We start from the raw sequence: 18726 nt of genomic DNA, 5'->3' as shown, positions 1-18726 counted from the left end.
CCTGTCATGCCTCATGCAGAGGCTCTTAGAGCAAGAGCAATGAAAGTGGTTCAGTCTCTTTCGTGATGAACATTTACACATATAGGGATATATGTATATATATGTCTCTTTGGGGAAAGCTTGTAATATTGATACATACCTTTGGAATGAAAATACAGCCCTGTCTCTAGTGAGAACATTCAAATGGAATAGATAAAAGAGTAAAAGGAAGGGTTATAAAACTCTCATAAATTCTGTTTGTGTGTTGAATAACTTCTATAGAAGACTTTTTGTTAACTTCTAAAGCACTTATTTCATGTTCACACTGAATTCTGTTGGAAAAAATCTACAAAAAGGAAAAATTTCTATTAAGCAAAGCCTACGAAGATTTTCCTCTTAACTAAGTTTCACTGAAGTGAAATTATTTTTGTTACTAATTACAGTAAAGAGAAGTGTAAAAAGTATGAATCTTCTCAAGATCAGGCCTTATTAAAAGAAAGCATTTTAATGTATGCCCAGGCAAGCTACTGAACAAGCAGGCTTCCATGATGTCAGATACTGTTCTTGTTCTCTAGGAAACAAACAATGGTAATTTTATTACCAAGATCAAATTCTAGAAAAGCGATTACTATAGAAAATAAGAACTCTGCTACTTCCATAGATAAAGAGCCCGTTCCTCTGTGATGAAATGCTACTTGTCAACTGCTTTTTTCAGATGGGGTCACCTCGAATTTTGTTCTTCCAGCTATTTATGTTAGACAAGGTCATTTTTCCATGGCTAATGTTGCAAATATCTCAGTAAGTCATAAGAGGCTACAGACGTCTCATACTTTACATACCTGAAGTCCTTTCAAATGAGATTTGGGTGGGTTATATTGACCTTCTAAGTATTTCCCTGTTGAAAGTTTCAACCTTTAAAACTTTGATCAGTATTTAAATTGCAAACAGTTAAGCAGAGGCATATATATTCTTTTACTTCAAAGTAAAGGTAAAACTCTTGGGATAGGAAATTTCTCATTCTTGGATATTTGCACACTTCCATCACATAACCTGTGCATAATATACAACACAGATATGGCTTCAGCTCCAATTTAGGATACTACAGACAAATGCTACAGTCCTACTCAAGTCTGCAACACTTTAGCATGTATCCCAGGTTAAATAGCTAAACACTTGTCAAACCACTGTTTCTTCTTGAATGGCTAGTGATTTTAAGTGTGCCAGCGAGACACTGCCCCACTGTAATCTCCTGGTTTTGGAAAAACACAAATCAGGCTTTTCTGAAGGTGAGTTGACAGCCCAGGTGAAAAATCATGCCCAGTCATTTTGTAGATTTTTGACCATTTTTAACCATACTGCTATTGGAGAGCTCTGTTAGGCAGAGAGGGTGTGGAAACCTACCTGTGCATGGCTGCAATATCTTAGTCTCATGGTATCCTTCTGGAGACTTGAATAGCTTGTTCACTCGAAAAAATCTCCCTCAGTTGGGTGACAGTTTGCCTTTCTTTCTGAGCTGGATGGAAGTGTCCTCAGTGCAAAAGGTAGCACACAAGGCCAGTTTTTCTGGGCTGACAGCTCACACTTTGGCCCTGGATATTCCCTACATAGTCTTCTCCCAAAGGAGAACTTTCTTTTGCCAGGACAGCACCTGTTGAATCCACTAGTGAATCTGTCTTTTGCGGTTTTAGCCCAATTCCCTATGAAAGGTTTATGCAGTCAATGCTGCACGTCTTTTGATCTTACCCATTTCATGCTAATAGCTTTTGAGTCCATTTGCTAATTTTAAGAGTCTGAAGTCACAAAGATACAATGCTCCTAAAAGTTTACTTGGAAATAAAAGGCTCAACAGAGGAGAGAGACCCCACCGTAAGAAGCGAGAAGCCTGAGTGCAGTCTTAATTAGGCATCCAAAACTGGAGAACACACACACATGCTTTCTCATTTTGAACGTGAGAGACAGACATCAGACAGATTTGCATTTACTAGACATGAGAGAATGAGATATCAAATACAAAACATAAAGGATGCCAGGATCTGCTAATTCTGCTGCTTACCAAATTTCTTGATGTCTGACAGCAGGATACCACTGACTGATCATCTCTTTGTCTTTCAGTGTATCCAACATCTACTCCAGTAATACAGACAAGTATATGCTCACCATCTCAGTATGTGGACTTGATTAATCCTCTAGCAGTTGCCCTACGGTCTCATTAACCAGTTGATTTTAGTCCTTTTCTACAACAGTTCAAGCTCCTACTACATTAGAACTTCTAGCCATTCATGAGACAACTATATACCTTCCATGTGTCATGTCATCTGCCAATTAATACACAGCAATCTCCACTGAATCCCCAGGACACCCATTGAAAATGGTATTATTGCTATTTCCTGTTACTGCTTGCTAGGTACAACACCCCAGAGAAACAAGCCACATTTACAAAGCTTCACTAGCAGAAATCTGTATCTGAAAAAGCAGATAGGAAGACAATAGCAGTGTACCCGGCATCATTTTTGAGCTCCTTAGTCCAGGTAACCCCCCTCCCTCCCCTGTGTCCCCCACACACCTGGGTTTCTCTGGGAAGAAAAACCGGAGAAAAGCTGCAAGGTGTCTCAGCTAGGTTCCAGATTTGAATAATAGCAGTTTTGGGGCTGTGGTGTGCCCCACAGCACATATCGCTTGTTCTGTCTAGATGCAGCCAGAGGACAAGATCCACTGACAGAAGAGAAGAGGGTTGGGATTTTTTATCATCTGTCTCCTTGCCAGTCATATAACATTGAGGTGGAGAGGACCTTTGATTGACATTAGTGTTTAAAGCTCCGTGGGTGAAAATATAGAGGTAGTCCTGTTAGATTCAGAAGCCCAGTGAAACACTACTACCAACTTAGCCAGTTAGCTCATCTGACATCATGAACCATTAATAGTTATGTTTTCTGTTCTATTCTTAGCCAATTGTGCGGTCACCTTACGGTAGTCCTATCTCATCCATATTTCTCTCATTGGAAAAGTCATGTGGAACTGTATCGGGTATCTTATAGAAGCCAATATATACTGTGTTCACATTATTCCTTCAGCCATGAAGTCTTATCTTACTGAGCAGGTCAATGATTCTTTCTACTTTTTATTAGTCCACATTGATTTTACTGTTCATTTTGATTTCTACAAATATGCACAAAAGAACTACTTCATTCAACTAACTGAAGCTAAATGATTTTTTTTTTCTTATCCTCAGAGCCTATGTCTATTAGAAGGGTATGTTCTTGGTCTTCTTCCCTGAGACCCTTTTCATTATTCCAAGGTTCTTGGCAAGGACTGGGGACCATTCTGATACAATTTTCATTAATTCCTTACATTTGACCTCTGCAGAGAAGCTGACTCAGCCTTGTCCTTTCAGTACAGTCAGTGTATCAAGATATGCTGAATTTACTCGCCCCCGTTTCTGCTCCTGTTTCTTTCACCAAAGAGCTAGATTCTTAGTTAACATAAGTGGTAGATACTGATGACAGTAAAGCTTTACACATTTCCCAGCAAACTACTGTCCCTTCCTATGATGGGTTTAAGTGAAACTGAAGAACAAGTATTTGCCAGGTTCACAGTTTTCTCCTTCCTAGCTATAATTTTCTCTCACTTCTCTTGAGTAATGACTGTTGTTTAATCACTCCTTGTCAAAGTCCTTATATGCCTCTCCCTTGTCCATCACTATCACTTTGTCTCAAAACAATTTCAGTGTTGTCCCTGAGAAGACTTTTCCCAACCTTGTAAGCAGCCTTGTCCTACATCACTTTCAGAACTGATGGAAACAACTAGACAGGGAAAGGGATTCCTGCTGCCTGTTTGCATTACAGTTTCTTTCAACTCAGCTCTCAAAACCCTGGAATCTAAAACTACCAGCTTGGTTAAAACAGTCTGTGGAGTTATATGTGTAGTTGTTTCAGTGTGATTATTGCTGTAATCACCTTTGTGATCTGAACTGTTGGCAAAATTTTGGTTTAAACCCATTGTTCCCCATCAGCTTTACACATCCTAAGTCAGAGTAGAAGTGCATGTGCAAGGACAGGCTATATTAATATATGTGACAACATGTTTTAAAAAATCACTAACTGGGGCTCTGCAAGGACCATGGAGCTTGGAAGTGAACTCTGACACTGCTTCAGCAGCAGCAGGAGGATAAATGACCTCTGATCATGTCTGAGGAACTGTGACCCAGAGTCAGAGTCCCTGTGCTGACAATAATAACATAGAAGTAATGTCTGAGTAACTGATAGTTTAAAAAAAGATGCTTCAAATGATCTCTCATATAGTAGAAATACTAGGACAAATGAGAGTATATAGCTTTTCATTTTAGGGATCCCATAGTTTTGCTCCATCCATCTTCAAATACTAAAGATCTTTCCCCTCCCAGAGAATATTATCTGCAGCTAGATTTATCTTGAGCTAGCACACATTCAGCTAAAGTTGTGTCTCTGTCAGGCTCTGGGGCAGCAGGATTGCAGTGAGGTACAAAGGTGGAGCAGAGCAGAGCTCTATCAGCCTTACTTCCAGTGCTGCAACCCAAAACGTCCTCATTGAAATGCTGGACAAGGGTGATGCCTGAGGGAACAATACTGGAGGTCTCCAGTAAGAATACCTGAGGAAGATGGCCAATTACTTGTTACAATTGTTGAGATGACTTGAGAAAGAGGGAAAAATTCATCCACACTAGCTAATACAGACAACAGTAGTTTATAATCGCTGTCTTCTGCCTAATTAATATATCAGCCTGAAAATATCACCTCTGCTTTCCATAGAGGACATAAACCAAAGGAGTAAGATCAAATGTCAAACTCAAGCCTAAAGATGGAGAAAGAGGGCTCTAGATACCTGGTGTTTATCTCATGGTAGTCTTTAATAAATGCCTTTCAAGCGGCACAGAATTCAAAGCTGAATGTGAGTTATTAAGGGGGTTTCTTAAACAAACACGTAACTGGACTGCTACTGCAGTGTATGGAAACTGATTTCCCAAGCGGATGCCAATTTCCAGTTTCATGCATGCTGAAATGAAATCAGTCTCTCCATCTGTGATTCAATCATGGAAGCTGTTGTCCTTGTTTTCCTAATGGCTGGCTGCTCACTGAGTAGCAAGGGCCAAGGGTGATTCAGCATTGCTTCATACAGACTTCCTGTAAGATCAATAGTTCAGGCAATTAATTTTAATCTCCTGGTCTAAGCAGAATTGTTTTCTATTTTACTTTAAGGCACATAGGATGTAGTAGTAGAAGGCTACTATCCTAAACTTTTTGGTCTCCTAGACTGCAGTGAATGACAAAACCAGTAAGTTAGGCTAACAGTCACATAACTGTGATCATTAGAGTTACAACTGTCAAGGCCGAAAGCCAAATAGAAAATGTGGTGCAATAAGTTCAAACTACCATTCAGATACTTCATCTTCTTCACAGCTCCTGTGGCCTATACCAGTTGTAACAGGCTGAGAGATGGCTTGCTGCACTCACCCTCTCTGCAGAGAAATGTGACTGCAGTCACTCTTAGAGAAGGTAATCTCTATGACCTGCCAATGAATAGGCCACTTATTTATAAGCATCCTATCTTTTCAAATGATGCTGCTGTACATCCGCTTTAAACAAGAAGGATTTCCTTTTCTGATATGGAATGTAGTGACTTTGATGACTCTGCACAGGCAGCCAGGCCCATATAAAGCAGAGGAGGAAATTTCCCCACCCAGTTTTCCCTCCCTTCCTCTACCATACATGGAGAGGCTCTTGAATCCTACGAACTAAAAATAGTCCAGCAGATAAGTTTAAATTAAGATATTTTGAAGCACTTCTTGCACTGACACAGTGTGATAGCAAGTTAGGAATAGACTGCTATCCTGGTATGTCTATCCTCTGCTAACAATTTGTATTTCCAGTTGTGAGAAATGCTGAGCCTTTTGTCCTATGAGATGGTTTAGGATGGGGGTGAAAATACAGTGAACCTCAGAGAGCACAGGTGGCTGAGAAGAAGCAACCCTGGCTACAGATGGATCCCAAGCCTCTGATAGTGGGGTGAGAAGAGAAGGACACTGCAGGACCTATGGAGAACCAAAAAAACTCACTTGCAATTACTTGTGACAACTACAGTCTGATTCTCCCTGCCACAAGCTCCCACTTTCTGCTAAACTCCTGAAACTGACATATATTTTAATTTGTATTTTTTGTCTTTCTATCTCTTCCTCTTCTTCTGCTCTGTGCAAGTGGCACTTAAATGATCTCAGAAAGGGATTTAGCTTGGCCCTTTATAGTGATGACAAACTGAGGGCCTAAAGATCCCCAGTTTCCCCAGGGATTAATCATCTCTCTAAAAAGAGCAAGTTACAGTTTTAGTGGGAAGAAAACAAATTCATACTTTTGTTTCTACAGATTAGGCAAAATATTGGCTGTTCACAAACATCACTGTTCGATAGTTCATTTAAAATACAGCAGAGTCCCTGTTTACTGGCTGTTCTCTTACCCCACTGAGCAAAACACCAGGGTGCATAGAAGCCACTGGGTAGTGATACAGACTAAAGTTTTTTACTTGTAGGGCAAGTTCCCCTGCACTTGGGTGTCCTCCCATTCCAGTCCACAGCTTCTCTGCAAGCAGCCTCCCATGGAGCCAGTGGAGCTCAGCAGTCTCCCATCCACCTGTGTTTATTCCTGTGTTTATTCTAGGTAGGGGTGTTCTTTAGCTCTGTTGACCATGTAATGAACACCTTCCCTCCCTCCTCCTTACTTGTTTCCTTCCTTCACAGTCACTGGCTGCTGAACCGGACTTTTGTTTTAATGGTTGCTGTGCTGCAGCATGATCAGGATGCAGAATTTTGCCTTCTCATTTACTGACAAGATCCCTAACCCAAGAAAAGATGATGTGAGTTACCATCCCTGGCAGAGTAACTCCTACAGAAGGACACCCATGGCCAAACATAAACCAAAAAGAGGGTGAGCAGTGAAGGAGTAATAGGAGAATAAAATACTAACTCATTCTGCAGTGCTTCTGGGAACCCTAACTCCAGCTGGCAATATTGTTGCATCATCTCCTGCCATGGGATATTATCTTGCCATCAGAAATGCTCTGAATTAAATACGTAGCTTTCCTGGGATCCCTCTGTAGTGATGCCGTCCATGGAAATAAGTCTTGATGTAAAGCAATTGCTCTTCCACTGCTAGAACTATCAGGTGGCAGGGAGCAGCTGAACATGCCTTTCTCAACATTCAGCTCATGCTTGCACATTATTCAAAGGGGGAAAAAATAGCTTCATCTTCAGGGAGGCTGAAATTACTGATTTCTTTCCTGTCCTAAGGAAAATGAGTGCTAAAGACTAGGAAGAAGGAGAACAAGGCATCAGGTCAGGTCCAGTGCCCAGCAGAGCAAGACCTAAGGGACCCAACTGAGCCTCTCCTCTTAAGACTGGAAAGAGAAGTAGGACAGTGCCCTATCTGAAGGAAGAACCTAGGTTTGAAAGTTACTTCTAAAGGAGTCCTTAGGCAGAACAGATAAAAGAATATTTAGCCCAAGGAAAAGAGAGGTTTAATAATTGCCTTGCAGTATTATCTGGCCTGGGTAAAATGTTTTTGCATTTGAAGCAGAAGATCAGAAATTAGAATCCACGTTTTCTTTCTGATTCAGTCTAGTAACTTTTCTGTGTCTCTCCATTTTCCATTCTGTCCCTAAGCCATTTTTTAAAAACCTGCTTTATTTCTAGGCTCAGAGTAATGTAAAGTAGTCTGTCATACTACACACTGAGGTACGTATATGAAAATAAGTTTATGATTACCTTGTTTTTAATATTATGAGATAGATCACAACTCTGAAATCAGATAATACCTTGTTCTACCCTCATATCTGGGCTTGAAATACTCCATGTGTAGCAGAAACCAGGAAAGATATTCACAATTAAGGTCACTTCAGGTCCATCTACAATACATTTTTCAGTACTTTATTCCACATGGCAAGGTCTTGACTGTCAGGGATGGCACTACAAGGAACTGTTTCAAGAGCTGATTTACCAACTCCTGCCTGTCCTTGCTGGCAACCCTCCACTGCCAACACCTAAAAAGTTATAAATTCTACCTGAACTCACCAGCTTCTGCCAGACATGGGCACCCTTGTTGGACTGAGTACCTGCAGGGAAAATTGATGCAGAGGAGTCCCTCCCTGAGCTGGACAGGGTGAGAGAAATAAATCTGTTACTGACAAGACTCTTTTGCGGGTATTGCTGTCTGCAAATTATCTTTCATCAGTCCTTAATTACGTAATACTGCATGCCTCTGTGCCCATGGAGAGCTGCACTGAACAGAGCACTCCTTGGGAGCCTCTTGAAATGAGACTTCTGTGCTTGACACAGAGGTAGCTAAGGAGCAAACTGAGCTGCCATAAGACTTCTGTAAAGCCAGGGAAATTTAACCTCCAAGTTCTTTCCTGACACCATCATGTCATCTGAGTCTTCTTAGCCCAAAGTGTTGAAGAAAACAATGACCTCCATCCTTTTTCCAGGACATAGAGGTGCTACAGCACAGCTGGTTGTATGGCTGCAGCCTCTATGAGTGACTCCCAGACTCCTGACCCCAGACACTTTCTCTTATCTGTTTCTTAGGATGTCTTGGGTGAGGTAGACCCCAGTGCCAAAGCTGCAGTAGGAAGCCCTGGTCTCTGCAGGTCTGATGTGACTCTGCTCCTTTGCAAGCTAGAGGAGCTAACCCACCTTATATTTGCAGAAATCAGGCTTTTGGAAGGAGATCCAGCACAAGAAAAAGGCATGGGTGAATGGCAGTTTAGAGGACTTACTGGCCTGCTTGGCTTTCTCTGCATACGTGGTGGTTAGGTCTTCATCAACCGGATGTTCCACTGGCCCCACCATGGGGATGAGATGGCGTTCTGCTTGAATAGCCTTGGTGGCATGGGGCAGGAGCATCGCCTCTGGAGAAGGCTCCCGTCCCTCTGTTGACGGTGGCCGCAACTGTCCCTCGCTGTCTGAGAATGGAGTGTCTGTGCGACTGCCAGGCAGGCAGACAATCTCCCTCTTGGCCACCCCGCTGGAGCTGGCCAGCTCTGCTCCCCCCTGCGCAGCAGCCTCCGGCATGCTCTCGTAGCCACTCTGTTCGGACAGGGACACCTCGTCCTGAGGTGCATCTGCCCTGCTGGTGGTGCTGTCAGGTGGCGAGCGTGGGCTCTTCTTGCGAGCCCGGCGGTGCTTCTCCTGTGCCATGTTGTCAGCATCACTGTCTGTCTCACCATAGTAGGCCTCACTGTCTGGTGGGGACGTGAGGCTCTCCAGGTGCCTCTGTGACCTCCGTGGCTGTGAGGGCCGTGCAGTGGCTGGGGCTCCTGCTGGTTCAGAGCTGAGTAACTGTGCCGGGGGGCTGAGCAGGGATGGTGGAGAGAGCACATGCTGCCCTGGAGAAGGGGAACGCTGGAGCCTTGGACCAGTCTGGTCCCCACCAACTATCCTGTGGGGAAAAGGAAAAGTGGTGAGCGAGGTCTGGTTTGTGTGGCTAAGCTGGAAAGAAACCCTGACATGAGAGAAGGCTATGGATTGAGATGGTGTTACAGGTGTTTTTCAGGTGGTACAGACACCTGAAGTGTAGGTGCCAGGGACAGACTCATCTCTGACATCAGCTACATGCTCTCATTCTGATTTTCTGCTTCATGACTCTATGGAAACTGGGTGTTAAGCACTCAAAAGTCAGAATGCTCTAAAACCATAAAAAATCTACCAAGCTTAATCAGTTCCCCAGGCATTTCTCCTGGAGAGATGAATTCCTGCATAGCAAGCATTCCCCAGGACAGTGTGACTACTCCTCAGCCTGCAGCTTGTCAGCAGAGAATGGCTGGTGCTCAGCTATCACACTGCACTCCAGCTGCTCCTGCAGCTGAGACTGTGTCAGCCCTGCAGATCCTGGCACTCCCAAACTGCTTTAGTTCAGACTGGGCACCAAAGAAGTCAGTGTTATTTGTTTGCCCTGACCTCTGCATGGGAGTAAATAGAAAATACTTAGGATATAAAGGCCCAAGTGTTTTTTGGGGATAGGACTCTGGTATCCAGTGGTAGGAGACCACTCTAATATTTAGCCTGCTCCCTGTGGGACTGCTTCACAAGCTAGCTACCAGTGCCTGGGTTTTGATTACCATATGCAGTCATGCTGGCGAGCCCAATCCATGGTGGCATTTGCCTTTGGCTTAGACATACCAACTTCAAGCCTCTAAGACATCTGGAAGGATGACTGGAGTAGGTGCAGGCAGACTGGTGCAGTCAACCCTACTGCTGGCTTCCAGAGGGAAGCAGAATTGGCTGTGCTAACAGGAAAAGAGCCTACTCTGTCTTCCCTCTCCTCAAGAGTGAGTCTGGATTTCAATGGCAGTTTGACTCCAGCCCACACAGATGGAGCAGGGAACTTGTTCCTTCTCTTGTCAGGGTCACCAAGGCTTATAAGAGCTATAAAGGAGTCCTAAGTATTTGCCTTCTGAATATGCATACCATGAAGCCAGGCAGACAGCATTGCCTCTGTAAAGCTGTGGAACTCATTACTTGTATCCCAATTCTAAACTGTGAAAAATCTATGTCAAATGCAAACCTTTGTGGAAGCTTAGGGTGGGAGAATTTCTCTGGTGGTTTATTTTTTTAATACTATCTGCCATTATGAAATCTCACTGGGTAGCACCCTCAATGTTCCACAAGCAAAACAGAACAGTCCCTCCTCTTCTTTAAACACTTGACCAGGTAACTGAAAAGCATTACTGCTTGTAAGCCAGTTTCTCTTGTTCTCTACAGTCAGGTCAGTGTCTGTCCCTTCCTCTTTTTCTGAAATACACGTACTCCAGAGTCATCCAGCTACCTCTCCTTTCGGAACAGGAAAGATTGGTGTTTTCTCTGGGAACATAAATATGAAGTGGGAATAGACATGTGATCAAGAAAGCAATATTTGATGATTTCTCCACTACTCCAGGGAAGCCAACTGATTACATTATTTCCAAACCATCCAGTGTTGGCTCCATCCAGAGGGCTGTGAGAAGCCTGCCTTTGTCACTTTGTTAATTCAAAGTGTGCTGAATTTGACCCATTAGAATTTGCCCAGGCACCTGTTGGCTGCAGATAGGCTCCAATGGTGTGAGATAAGGCTTTGGCAAGGGACCAGGAGCTATTCTGGACAGCTCGTATAAAACTTACTCATCCCACTTAATCACAGCTACGGTATAGAGCAAGCACATCAGAAGGCACCGGCACTTTCTCCGAAGCCAAGAGGAAGATCCTACATGCTCAGGCTTTCCTTCTCTGAGCACTGCCCACCTCTGTTCCTGCTTTACAGATGACAGCAACCAGCGTGGCTGTCCCTCCCCACTGCTCACAGTGCTCTCTCTATTTTTTCAGGACTGTAGAAAAATCACATCTTCCAGCCCCCTTCACCAGGGCCTGATTTTCTGAGGGTGACTTCTGTTTAGGCAGTAGTGTGGACTAGCTAGGACCTCATACAGCTTTGCTGCCTTCATCTTTATAGGATTATTCATTTATAGCTTGGGCCGCATCCAGCATGCACTGACGCACTGGGTTAACTTAGCACAGGGACGATGAGGAACGTTACTGGGACTATTTTTTGTCCTTAAATTTGAGCCTGATCTCCAGTATTCTCCTGAATGAGAGGCTGGCACAGATATTTCTTCCCATAAAAAGGGGGCTCAGCCACACACTCTAATCTTTGTGGCACTCAGTTTACAGACTGTTGGACTACAACAGCCCACCGTAATAAATACTTCGGTAATCTTGTCTTGCCTTAACTATTCAATGCGTAGTCAAATCAATTTCTAGAGAACAGTTATTTACCCAGAATGAACCTGAGTGTCTTGTTGCTTGCTGAGATGAACTGCCTCTTTGGCATCTACTTGCTTGGTTACTAAATAGCTCATTCTTTGCAGCATAGCCTTCACACTGCAAACATTTCCCTTCAGGGCCAGGGATGTCTGGGCTCAGTTCAGCCCCAGGGCCAGGCATTCTGGAGAACAGCACAGAGACAGGGCAAAACATTGAGATGCCACATGTTAGCCATGTTAGGGCATGGGTAAGTCCTCCTAGTACACCTTGCAGTATGGCGAAACCAAAGGCTTCCTGCGTGCCTTCTTTCTGCTGGATGTGGATAGCTGCTGTGCTGGATGAAACCACCCTACTGTCTGCACTGTCACAGCACTGGCACTTGGGAGCAGGTTACCTTTTCACGCGGATGTTGAGCATGCCGTTGGACGAATCGATGATCTGCATGGCATTAGCATGGGACAGGCCAGCACATGACTTCCCATTGATAGATACTAGAACATCATTTTCCCACAGGCCTCCACGGCATGCTTTGCTTCTCTTTCGAATCTGAAAAAGCAGGAGAGAGGATGGGGATGAAGGGAAGAAGAGCAGCTATTTAGTTCAGTTGCTTGTCTCTTGCTGGCCCTTTTATTGCTCCATTCCTCACAGAATAAAATAAGGCCTAAGGCTACTGTGCTGCCAGAGTGGAGCACTAATCCTCTTGGATGAGCCCTGGCTGTGCCTTTTGGTCTCTGTATTCCTGTTAATTCCAAGAATCACTCTGCTGAGCATAGGCCTGACCTGATCACCAACCCAGTCCTTTAGTGCAGATGAAAGACTCAAGAATATCTACGTGCTCTTTTCCTCTTGTTCCCTGTCTCCTAAGTTGGTTAGGGAGTCTGTGTTTCAGAGAGGGAACAGACTATGCCTGCACATGACCGTGTGTCCTTCTGCATGCTCCTACTGTACTTCCTTGGTATGATCCCTGACTCATGCAGAGCCTCTGCAAGTACCATCCTCAGGGAAGCTGACACAGGGGAGACATTTCTGCTCCAATGGCTTTGGTCAGTGTATTTCTGGACATCTGCATCAGGCCATATGGTGTCCTGTTACACAAGTGTAAACTTGGAATAAATCTTTAGCCTTAACAGGAGTTGTGCAAGATATGCATTGCTATATCTGAGAAGGGAGTTGGAGTCACTAGTTCCAGGCTAGCTCCTAGATCTGGCCTCTCATGCCCATCTTCCACCAAGCGTTGCCTCTCCCTTTCCTTCCATCATCCATCAGTTAAACTTCTTACCAACTCACAGTAGCCCTTCTGCTAGAGCAAGCAAGCAAGCAAACCAAATGCCCACTCAGCCAAAAATCACAGACCTCTCCCATACAGGCAAACAATGGAAACAGTCTTGTAGGACAGCTTGGCACCCATAATGTACTCATTTTGCACATAAAAGAACAGCCAAGTAAAATCACTGGGTCAGAGCAACTCAGGACTAAGGTAGTATTACACTATATTTGTAGAGTCTTCTAGAATATTTCTTCAGCTCTTGCAGTTAAGTGAAAGACAAATCAGTGCAGAGCTGTTGAACAGAGGGTGCAGTGAACAAACTGTGTCAGATCCCTGCAGAGAAGTAATACCCAACAGGGCACCTTCACCCACATCTCACAGCCTTGCTGCTCGAGCCACCAGACTCATCTATAACATCATAAAGCTACTTTGCCCACACTCCCATGGCAGCTTCAAGAAAGAGAAATTAATGTGGGAGGATTGCTGCCCTGACATTGTTCTTGCAGGAGCAGCAGGGAGCAGGAGAGGAGAGAGCTGGAGGAGCTAAGGAAGTCTCATGGTATGTCTGGCCAGTCTTAGGGCCCAGGCCCTCTGCACTCATGGGGTGTGTGAGTGCCCTGGGCTCGACCCTCCTGGCCTGTTTTGAGCAGACAAGAGCAACACTCCTCCCAGGTCAGCCTGTCAGCAGGACTGAGAGGTGTTGGGGAAGAAGATGGAAAGAAGAGGGCTATGCTTCAAGTTGTTTTTGTATTCAGTGGCACTTTATCACACTGTAGCCTTTCCAACTTGACCCCAAATCTTGCCTGCATGCTTAAAATAGGGACTGGCTCATCCCAGCTGCCACATCCATCAGCCTCTGTCATTTTAGTCCTTTATCTCCCTCCTTGTTAATATAAGCCTGGAATGAGCATGTGTAGGTCTGTAATGAACTACTGCTGAGGAACGACTTTTCTGCTATTACAGTATAAATGCTGCTTCCTGATACTTCCTTCAGATGCAGCTGTTAACTGAGAAGGTATAGCAGACACATCTTCCAGTGCTGCCTACTGACACAACAGCTAATGAAAAGAGGTTAAAAGGAAGGTTTCCTAGTATTCCCCAAAAGGCCAACGCTGCTCCATAGCCAAGTACTTGGTGCTTAGCACTTGATGGGAACATACTTGCTGAGTATCTCTCCCAGTTGTGAAGCGAGGGGACTGGGGGTTAAAGGCTGTCAGCAGGTGCACTGAGCATTCCTCACATCCCATGGTATTCCTCCCTGCTCACTGAAACCAACTGGATGTGGGCTGGTGACCAGCCAGAACAGCAACAGTAAGCTCCCTGCAATTCTCTGGTCCTTCAGTACTGCCAGTCTTTGCAGGCAACTGTTTGGGATTCCCATGCAGGAAGGATCAGGCTCTGCTCCCAACACTGCCTGATGCTGTTTCAGGTACCTTTATATCAGAGAAGGCTGGTGGGACACAAGCAGTCCATGTGGGCTGATAATCATGAGCAGGCAATGCATTTTTCTCATGGTTAGTGAGGATGCTGGGTCTGGCTTGGTCTGTGCTCAGATTTTACTGAACTGACAGGAAGCACATGCACTAAAGTAACTATTGGTACCTAGGTACTCTACAATCCAGCAGGCACTTTTCCACGTCTCCATTCCTTTCTGGAAAAACAGGACCAGGTCTCTTCTAGCACAGGAAGAGACCTATAGAGTCTGAAAATAACATGTGTCTGGCTCAGTCTTCCACAGATTTATAAACCCTCCCTGGAAGTTTATGAATTTGCTTCCTGGGATCAGAGGGAAATGACCTATCCACAGCTTCATTTTTATGCCAAACCCCTACCCCACTGCATTTGCCAGGGAGGAAAGCAAAGGGGTTAAACGCAGAAGAGGATTGTGCAGAGAAAGAAGGACAGTACAGGACTTAATCCACAGCCATGACAGCAGAGTGCAGTGTGCTGGAGGCTGCAGAGCCTCTGGACAGAGACCAATACAAGCCTGGCAGTTTTGATGTGACTGCCAGCTCTGTGCTGTAGAGACTTTAATGACAACGTGTAGCCTGCATGTCTTGTGTACAGCGAGGGCAGCACTGAGCCTTTGAGGCCCCAGGCCAGGGTGGCTGCCCAGTCCAAAAGCCAGGCTTCTCTGCCCATCCTGAAGGTCAAGCTGCCCTCAGGCTCAGCCACTTGCTCCCCATGTCCAAAAGATGCCCTCTCCTGGGCACCCAGTGAGCCACATGAAGTGTCACTAACAGGGAGCTTCTGCTTAAGCTGCAGAAAGCTTGGAAGGTGTCACCCAACAGCTGTTATGAAGAGGTAGGAAAAGTTGGGAAAAGTGGCTTTTCAAAGAGAAAACCTCTCTGTTTTCTGTAACACGTATCTGGAGAGCTTTCTTGTGCAAAGGAGAAGCAGCACTGACAGATTCTGACAAGTGGTATGGGCTGGCCCCAGACCTGGCCCTGGGGGATTGCACTATCAGACCTTCTAGCACATACTGGCGAGGACTGACCTCTCCTTTCCTGTGGGGACACCCACAAATTCTGTGAGCCTCTCCTAACTGACTGTTACACTTTCCACTCCATGCCTCAGTGGACACACCCTGCCACGGCATACCTTGACTCATGGGAGAGGACTCATGTCCTGTTTAGATTTCAGATGCGTTTAGGAAATCCCAGTTTCAGAGTTTTACAGATTTATGCTACTGGAAAAACAAATCAGTGTGCAGAACTGGAATACACTTACTCAGAAAACTATCCATCTCTCTGCCCTCTCTGCAGGAGTTCTGTAGTGACAAAAGAACTCTTGTCAAAGGGGTTTGGGTATTTGCAGCACCTAGGTACATGCACACACAGACACGTTTTCTTTCATTACTTTGCCTGCTTCCTCCCATCGATTGTGTTCAATCAGACAGAAGGGAAAGGACAGAGGCAGCTGGGAGCAAACAAATGGAAAAGAGTAAGGCAACAATTGAGGAGGAAAGGAATAAGAATTGTTGAAAGGAAGGTCAGTGCTAAGAGAGGCCAGGAAGGCCAGGGCTGAGATCAGGCTTTAACAGTACAGTACAAGTTTCCTTGTACAGCCCTAGGCAGACAAAAGGACATGCTGACTATTGGACGTGTCTTGGGGAATTCAGCCTGGCTTTCAGGAACAGAATGCAAGAGAGGAGGGGGTCAGATGCAACTTGGCAGCATCTGTCCTTCAGTAGGGACTATATTTAGATAGTGGTATGTGGGGGCTGAACACATGCTGGGATGCTAAGAATAGAGGAATCCTGATAGTAACTCAGTGGCTTCACATCTTGCCTCAGTACAGCCCAGAGAACCTGTCTTAAAACTTTGCAACCACTCTCCCTGCTGGCCAGCACCGCTTCTTCCAAAGGAAATAGGCTGTGGGTAAATAGAAATGGTTTGCAGTGTAGGTTCATGCCATCCATCTCTCCCCTGGCCTCCCCAAGCCACCTCCTGCTTCCTCTCATTGGAAAAGCTCAGACTATAAGGTAGGAAGACAAATTACATTATCAGTCTTCCCCTAATTTCCTAAAGTCTTTCCAGCAGAAACCTAGCAACCCCAGTCCAAGTCAGAGTTGTCTAGTGAATACAATTCATCTTCCCATCCAAGGCCCTTCCACTCTCTGATTGCATCTCTCAACACACAGCTGTCCCCTTCCCCCAGAAGCTACAATGCCATGGGATCCAACACTCCATACAACCTGGCAGTGTTTAAATTTCATTCCCAGCCTTATGTGAAATGTAATCCTGTCACAGGGTTCTCATGGAGAGGTAAGACCTGACTTGTTGTGGTATAAAGCATTACCAAAATGGAATGACTCAAGCAAGAGCCAACCAGCATGTGGGTCTGCTCCTCCTAGAACTTCCTGCTCAGCTGAACCACAAACATAGCAGTTGCTAGATGCAAAAGCAGAAACAAACACCCTCCATCTCTTCCTTCTTTCTGAAGATGTGTGTTGATATCATTTTGGTTATTGGAACAGTTTAGTTTTCTTCCAAGGCCAGGGCCTAATCTTTTTGTGCAAGGAAGGATACCCCTGTGGCTAGAGTGAGGAAATGGCTAGAGTGGGTAGATGGCTAGAGTGGCATTCAGAAGACCTGGATGATTTTTTGTGTGACCGTGGAGAAAACACTCAGACTGGGAGCCATAAAAGGCAGGAGCCTGGAAACCAGGACATTTTTCAGCAGTCTTTCTTTATCTCAGTTGCCCACCTGAACACAGAGATTCAGTGAGATACTTTTCCTATGCCTTATCTGTTAAGTTGCAAATAACATCACATCCTCATGGCAATGCCATGTTTTTCCTGGAAGCTATTTTACAGGAGAATATTTACTTTAATCTGTTATAATTACACTAAGCATTACAGCTACACAGGAAATTAGTTCTGGTAACTTCCTGACGAAAAATCGTATTCCTTCTTAAGAGGTGACACTGGATGACTTGCCTCTTGGTAAAGTAGATCCAGTGCCTCTGCAGACCTACTTCACAGGCATCCATGGTGAAGCTTAATTAGGGAGTCTTTATAAAAAGAAAGAGGGAAGAGAACACATACTTTGTGGGATGGACACAGCAAGGGAGAGTGGTGAAAAGGCGTATCTTAAGTGGCAGGACTCACTTGGGTGGCTTCTGGGCAAGGGGTTTAGCGATGAGAGCTGGTAGTGGAAGAGAATGCTGGTGCCCCTCAATTGGTTAAGTACATGTCAGACTACTGTTAAATATGTTACTGCCTAGAGTGTGCTGGTGCAGGAAAGAGAGAACGACTTCTTAGATGCACTAGATTTAATTCTGACTTGTACCAGCTGATATAAAACAAACACAAACAATCAGGGATTGTTGGTTTTCTCTCTCTGTTGGTTTTCTGTTACTTAAACGAAGTGCCTTAAAATGAGTTTTTTGTTGTGATAATACAAGAGAGGGAAGAGAAAAACAACCTCAAACAATCCACTTTTTTTTCCTAAGCAAAAAATTTAGCACAGGTCTCATTGCTGAGAGCAAGTTTCTAGGCAGAGGTGGCCCTAGGTGGATAAAAAGAGGCTTTATCTCCTTAGTTATTTGTTACTTCATGGTAGATGAGCTGAAAAGTGATTGAAATGTAATATCAATGAGAAAGAATAATGCCACATGTACTGTAATAGATACTAAAAGTACTTGATAAGCATTTTACCCTCAACAGAGTAAGCAGCAGGATATCAAGCATTTTTTATATGAAGCAAGGATTTAGAAGGAACAGATATATTTGTCAACTATTTGCACCAGGTCCCACATCTAGGAGCTGTGAGAAAAGCAACTAAATGTTCAGAAAAAACATGCTTATACATGTCCCATGTAAGTCCTTTTTCCAGAGGCTCAACCTGGCTCCTGGGCCACAAAAGATTTTAGAATCTAAACCTAAGGGAATTGGAGCTCATAAGCAAATCTAGCAACCAAAACGTCTTTTTACAGGTACAGGCACTGAACTGGGACGGAAGGAGGGAAAGACTCTTGAACATGGTGCAGAGTAATCCAGAGACATGGCTTCAGTCCTCCAGAACAAAGTGTTCTCAACCTTCACACTGTGTGCTCATACTGCGCTCTAAGGGGCCATGAACATTTGCAAGCCCTGAATAAAAATCCTTATCAAAACAGAAGACTCTTGTCAGCTGCTACTAATTGTTGAACAGCAGCAGTC

At 44.4% G+C, this 18726-nt stretch overlaps 1 protein-coding gene across 1 annotated transcript in view; it reads right to left on the bottom strand.

The window, feature by feature from the left end:
* SYNPO2L (synaptopodin 2 like) overlaps positions 1 to 18726 on the bottom strand; it is a 36273-nt gene that overhangs the window by 10763 nt on the left and 6784 nt on the right. The window contains exons 2-3 of the mRNA XM_082286213.1: positions 12189 to 12340; positions 8776 to 9437 (exon numbers count right to left, since the gene is read on the bottom strand). Coding sequence (XP_082142339.1) covers positions 8776 to 9437; positions 12189 to 12340 — 814 coding nt within the window. The remainder of the gene's footprint in view (positions 1 to 8775; positions 9438 to 12188; positions 12341 to 18726) is intronic.

Source organism: Coloeus monedula (genome assembly GCF_965178545.1).
Source record: "Coloeus monedula genome assembly, chromosome: 8".
Taxonomy (NCBI): Eukaryota; Metazoa; Chordata; class Aves; order Passeriformes; family Corvidae; genus Coloeus; species Coloeus monedula.
The sequence above is the reverse complement of the archived record's forward strand: the minus strand, read 5'-3'. Positions and strand labels throughout refer to the sequence as shown.